Source organism: Chiloscyllium plagiosum, unplaced genomic scaffold (genome assembly GCF_004010195.1).
Source record: "Chiloscyllium plagiosum isolate BGI_BamShark_2017 unplaced genomic scaffold, ASM401019v2 scaf_7876, whole genome shotgun sequence".
NCBI classification, from domain to species: Eukaryota; Metazoa; Chordata; class Chondrichthyes; order Orectolobiformes; family Hemiscylliidae; genus Chiloscyllium; species Chiloscyllium plagiosum.
The window spans coordinates 1-6,786 of record NW_025200812.1 but is presented as its reverse complement, the minus strand read 5'-3'; the positions used below and the strand labels follow the sequence as shown (position 1 = coordinate 6,786).

The following is a 6,786-nucleotide window of genomic DNA, read 5'->3' as shown; positions in this document are numbered from 1 at the left end:
TTTAGCGATCCCGAAGAGTATGTCTTTCTTCGCTTGGGTACATGTGAAAATATTCAGTGGCCTGGCTTTTCTGCAACAAAAGAGTAATGCATTTTGTAATCATTGACACTTAAGCAACTTAGGTAGTCTGCATTCATTGACGTTTGCCCTCAGTTATTCACAAAATTCTCCTTTGGACTTCTGCAGGTTTGTTTTGTCACAGCTCGGTCAAATAGAGAGTCAGAGAGCAGATTTGCAGAGTAGCTTTAGAGAATCTGACACTTACTTCAGTTCACTGGGAAGGATGGTCCTAAGGTTCTCTTCGCTCAGAGTACACAGTAGTGGACCACCAATCGCATCCAAAGCAACAGCGTTTAGTTGCCCAGATCTCTGCAGGTAATTTCCAATAATTACCTTGCTCTGAAATGAAAGAGAAAAGCTCAGTTTATTATCTTTGTGCCCCATACATTCTATAAACCCAGAATATTGTTGGATTACGCATTCGTCCTTTTCACTTCTTTGCACTACTTTGTAAAATATGTGAGAGCTTATCCATTTGTACAGGGGAAAATATTAGGAATTCATATCAATATAGGGGAAAATAGTAGAAATCCATATCAGTATGGGGAAAATAGTAGGTATCCACATCAGTATTAACAACATGGTTAGAGAGGCAGAGGAAAGATTTATGAGGAGGTCACAGCAATGAGGAATTTTAGTTCCATGGGCAGGTTGCTGAAGCCAGAACAAATCTCCTTAGAAAAGAGCGAAGGCTGATTAGACTGAGGTGTTCAAAGTCTGGATAGAGCAGCTAGGGAGGAACTGCTTCCTGTGGTGGAATGGTCAAGAACCAAATGACATCAAGTTAAAGTGATTGACCAATTAAAAAAACCGAAAGGCAGCACAGGGAAAAATATTCTACAAAATAAGCGAATCAAGAATTCAAAAGCAGAAATTGCTGGCAAAACAGTTCTGCTGAAGAATCACCAGCCAGGAAACATTAACTCTGCTTTCTCCTCACAGATGCTGCCAGACCTACTGAGTTTCGCCAGCAATTTCAGTTTTTGTTTCAGATTTCCAGCATCCGCAGTTCATCATTTTATTTAGGGATCAAGAATTCACTGTCTGAGAATGCAGTGGAAACAGAATCAACTAAAGCTTTCAAAACAGAATGGATGTGTCATCAGAAGAGAAAGAATTTGCAACTACAGCCTAATGGTGATGAGTGAGACTAGCTGATTTGCTCCTGCAGAGGCCCTGACACTGACACAATGGGTCAAATGGTCTCCTTCTGCACTGTGATAATTCTCTTATTCTATGTTTCTCACTGAAATGTAACAGAAACTAACAAGCAAAGTGCCTTTCTGTATTGATTGAGTCGCTCTATACTTGCAGCATTCAGTAATGTCGCTACCAAAGTTTTTTCTTGTCAGAATCAGGTCTGTATAGATCGAATTCTCTTCATGCACCATAGGTTTGTTTTAGCTCAAAGAACATTTCTAAACTAGCTGATGACTAATGTATTAGCACATCACAGGTAGCAATAAGGTTCCATTTTTGCCTTAGTTTTTCTCATCACTCATTGCAGCCCAAACAACATTTGAATTCTGGGCATAACGCGTGCTTTTTATCAGGGTCATACAATCAGAAGCTCGGTGCTAATCCATACCGTGTTCAGATTTGGGCTGTTGTTTAGAACAAGTGCAAGGGTATCTGCACTTGTTATGTTCCACATGCTGATCTCTTCAGGGCCGTACACAGTAATAATGAATCCCAGCTGTCGTATCCGTTCTTCTGGCAGTCCACTTGTGAATATCTGTTCCAAAATATCAAAAAGTGTACATTCAGCCAGATTAAAGTGCGCAAGATGTCAAAACTACACTTGTAAACCTTAGTTCTCTTATAGATTGCGTAGTGGTCATGGCTATCTCTTTCTTTCTCATGGCTACACAGCAATGGAAAGCAAATGATGGGACTGTGCAACACCAATGGGGCCCTTGCAGTGGGTCACACTCTTCGAGTCAGTTTTATATTGGTGTCCCGATGTCTTGTCCAATTGCTCAGTTCATACCCTTCAACTCCTGTTACACATTCTTCCATGAGTGTCTCAAGGTTGGGAATCTCACAGGTTAAATTCACTTGAAATCCAGCCACCTATCTCTGCAGCCTGGGTGTGTAGTTGAATCATGCAGTTCACACTTCACTAAAACTACAATCTGATCTTTCTTGAGGGTCACCAAGATGCATTTATTTGGGCATCCTAAGACTTTACAAAATGAGCTACATGTTGAAGCAAGTACTATGACGGGAAGTTGAACAAACATATGTGGCAGAACACATTAGAGGGTGGCAATGACGGATTTAGATGAGGAAAAATGCAAGAAAGGCTTGAATGGAGCATAAACAACAGGGTGGTCTGATGGGGCTAACTGGCCTGTTTGTATCCAGTTTCTATGCCACCCTATGCATGGATGGTTCTTAGGGATTAACTATGTTGGATACTAGAAGTATACATCAAGGGAAGAATATATTTCCAAATGATGCAACCTTACCTCTCCCAGTTTCCTTTTTAGAACAAGAAGCTGATTTCTACTAAAAGCGATATGTCCCAGTTCGGTGAGATTTGCAAGGAGCACACTGTTGTTCAAGCAAGCGTCTAACTGTTCAGTAGGATACAGTGCAGGCAATAATGTATTGCTGGTCATATCTTTTGCAATGAAGCCATTGGTACAATCTGCAAGCACACAAACACATTTGCATTCGACACATGCAGATGTCAGTATATAGACACGTAACATACAGCCAGACTTGGCTGGGAATGGAGCCTGAGGTGTAGGACCTAATCATGCTACAGGTTCACAAGATACTCTGACACTGAGCCACATGAGGTGACATTAAAAATGATGACCAAAGGTTTGGTCATAGAATAGGGTTGTAAAGACTATCTTAAAAGGACAGAAAAGTACACGGGCAGAAATGTTTAAGAAGGCGAGTCCAGATTTTGGAGCCTTGATAACATGGTTGCCTATGGTCAAGTGATTAAAATCGGAAAAGCTGAAGAGATCGGCATTGGAAACACATAGATGGGCTTGTGGTCTAGAAGTGGCTATAACGATAAGGAGGTGTAAGACAATGGGGAGGTGTTTAAATAAAGAAACAGAGGTGGCTCCCACCTCAAAAATGTGTTTGGGCAATGAGTACGAGGTCAATGCATAAACAGGACATGCTGCCAATTTGGATGCAGATAGCAGAGTTTTGGATAGGCAGAAGTTAACAGTGAGTGGAAAATGGGAAGCTGACCAGCAGTGCATTGCAGTAATGAAGGCAGGAGAAAGTAAAGGCATGGATGAGGATTTCAGCGGCCAATGAGCTGGGGTGGGTCGGAGCTAGATGATGTCACATAGGCCTACATCAATAAACAGTTTGCCTCATTGCTCATTACTTACCAGTGGCACGTTTCACACGTCTTCTAAACAAGATCGGTCTGAGTCGTTGTGATCCTTTCTCACCAACAGCCTGCAGAGGGTCAAACAAGCTACTCACTCTTGTATTCATTTATATCATACATTTTAAACACATAATTAACTCAATAGCCATATAGCTTGTTTTAAAGACTGATTGACTAATGGGTGGCACAGTGGTTAGCATTGCTGCCTCACAGCACCAGGGACCTAAGTTTGGTTCCATTCTAAATGACGGTCTATGTGGAGTTTGCACATTCTCCCCGTGTCCGCACGTTTCCTCCAGATGCTCCAGTTTTCTCCCACAGTCCAAAGATGTCCAGTTTAGGAGGATTGGCCATGGGAAATACAGGGTTACAGGGATGGGGTTGGGTCTGGAGGGTTGGTGTGGACTCAATGGGCCAACTGGCCTGCTTCCACACTGTAGAGATTCCATGACTATGTTCCACAACGAGGAATGTGTCACTTGAAGTACCTTTGCTCTTATTGATTGGTTACTGCTATTTTTTAAATATTAATATAACAGAGCACAGGTCAACTTCTCACATTGACTCACTGCCCTTATCAAATCTGCACTTCTCAAACTTTGCCTTAATTATTATACAATATTTTACATCAGACTGATCTTGGAATGATTGTGCGCTCTCTAATTAAATTTTCAATGATATGCAAGAGATGATATCAAATTCCTCTTACCGACTGAGCATTCAAAATGGTCAGAAAGAAACCTGAAAGGAAATATCAGAATAATCTGTTAAAGGAGAGTTCCGCAAATCATTTGTTCATCAAAACGTACACACTTCATACCTCAGTGCAACATCTCACAGCTCATGAATGAACAAATCAAAGAACAAGAGAAACTGTTTCAGATCCCCTAACTCAAGACATGAGCAATTGAATAATAATTATCACTGATTTGATGGAGAAGGTCACTGTGTGGATCAACTGCTTACTCAAGGAGAGTATTTTTATAAGGTATGATTTCTCTGGTTAATATGCAAAGCAAATCTTATCACAGTATGTGTGAAAATAATAAATGAAACTAAATTAAATTAAAATATACCTGCTACTGTATGGAGCAGTACCATTGTAATATCCAAAATGAATCATTACAAAGTGAGGATATTACAAAGGAACAGAATGCTTCAATAACCTCCGAAACAACTAGATGCATAGTGCTACTTTTTATTTAACAAATTTTCCACTGTGAGGCATTAAGAGATTAATGAAAGAATCCTGCACTCCAATATATTCAGGAACTCTGTGGTATAGAGTTCCACAAATTAAATTGTTCTGAAGATAGACTTGAATTCTGATTATAGGCTTTTGTTCGTGATACCAAATCCAAAGTTCAAGACTTCTTCAGTCAGCTGAACACAAAATATAGTTCAATCATTTCGAGTAACAGGGCATTTCATCTGCAGCTGACTGTACAGTTCAGGATCCCTGCTCTGTAAAGCCAGAACAGGTCAATGATGCATTGCTTTCATTTCCCTGGCATGTCACAATTGTGGCCTGTATTAGGCCACAGATAGATCCCAAAATTGAAAAATAGCAATTAAAGGCATTAACCTACCAATGACAATGAGAGTTATGAGCTTCATTGGAAGGAGGCAATTGGACACTGGTGTATTTGCCATCATATCTGGTCAAATGTAACACTTTTTAGAACCAGAAACCAGTTGGATTTTCCTGTAAAAAGGGAATAAAGTCATGATTAGCATACACAGGGCAAGTAGCAGTGGCCACATTTTTCACGAAGCAAGTGCACCCCGAGCTTGAATGTTTGCTATACTTCCTGTTTCCTTTAAATGGGGCCGTTGAGTTATCAAAGGTGCAGTCAGTGCTGAGCTCCCACACTACACTAAGACAAGGTGCAGTCAGTGCTGAGCTCCCACACTACATTGAGACAAGGTGCAGTCAGTGCTGAGCTCCCGCATTACATTGACAAAAGGTACTGTCAGTGCTGAGCTCCCACACTATGTTGAGAAAAGGTGCACTCTGGAATTCAGAGTTTACTGATGACCATGAACATCTGTCAGGAAAATCCCACCCAGTTCAGCGCAAGGACACAACCTCCTTCATGGAGCTCAATGGTTAGCACTGCTGCCTCACAGTGCCAGGAACTTGGGTTCGATTCCAGCCTCGGGTGACTGTCTGTGTCGAGTTTACACATTCTCCCCATGTCTGCGTGGGTTTCCTCCGGGTGCACCGGTTTCCTCGCACAGTCCAAAGATGTACAGGTTAGTTGAACTGGCCATGCTAAATTGCCCATAGTGTTCAGGGATGTATCGGTTAGGTGCATTAGTCAAGGTTAATTGTAGAATAATAGGGTACAGGATGGGTCTAGATGGGATACTCTTTGGAGGGTCAGTGTGGACTTGTTGGGCCAAAGGGCCTGTTTCCATACTGTGGGGATTCTGTGATATTCTATGGCCTGACCCACATGTGACTAGGAGAAAGTGAGGACTTGAGATCAGAGTTAAAACATGCTTTGCTGGAAAGGCATAGCAGGTCAGGCAACATCCAAGGAGCAATTAGGAGTCACCTACGTATGACTCCACACCCACATCAATGTGGTCAACCCCTAAAACCCTCTGGTCAATTAGGGATGGGCAATAAACACCGGCCTGGCCAGTGATGCCCACACCTAATGAATAAGCAAAAAGATTCTTCTATTTCAACCTCACTTACAGGGTGAGGCTAATTTTTAACACCTGAACAAATCAGTTGACCTTTAATTCAACATTGTTGTTCAACAAGAAGAAACCTGCAAACGCGAGAGGAAAATTTACAACACTACATGAACCACAGAATAGGGCAGTCAACATCTGAGAGGAGGTGATCTTAAAATGATCTTTTTTGAATGAACCTTTGATGTTGAAAAAAGGATAAACACCCTGGGAGTAAACTCACCAAGTCTCCTGCGAGAGCACCTTCCAAACCCACAAACTGTACTGCCTGGTAGGACAAGGACAGCAGCTGTGTGCAAACTACAAACTCCCCTCCTAGCCACACACCCTCCCACCTTGGAGTTCAATCACTCTGTCTCCACTGGAAAGGGATCAAAATCCTGGAATTCCTTCCTTGACAGTGTATTTATACTACAAAGTTTGTGGCAGTTCAAAGAAAGCAGTGAGCCATCACCTCCTCCAGGGAAATTCGGGATGGACAATCCCATAAAGAACAAAGACGTTCTTTGCCGTGGAAACAGTTTCAATGTCACAGAGAAGCCAATCTTCTGGAGACAATGGGTTCAAATCCCACCACAGCAGCTGGTGGAATTCATATTCAATCAATAAATCTGGAATGTAAATTTGGTTTCCGTGATGGTGACCGAGACAAC

General features: G+C 41.8%; 1 protein-coding gene across 1 annotated transcript; it reads right to left on the bottom strand.

Moving 5' to 3' along the window:
* Positions 1-6: 6 nt before the first annotated feature.
* On the bottom strand, positions 7-5,168 carry LOC122546105 (mesothelin-like protein; the record flags this gene model as incomplete). The annotated part of the gene is made up of 7 exons (XM_043684934.1): positions 5,017-5,168; positions 4,137-4,168; positions 3,426-3,495; positions 2,532-2,713; positions 1,649-1,795; positions 266-399; positions 7-70 (listed from the first exon to the last, which is right to left on the bottom strand). Coding segments are annotated over exons 1-7 (696 nt in total), but the record flags the coding sequence as incomplete, so codon positions are not given.
* Positions 5,169-6,786: the final 1,618 nt, after the last annotated feature.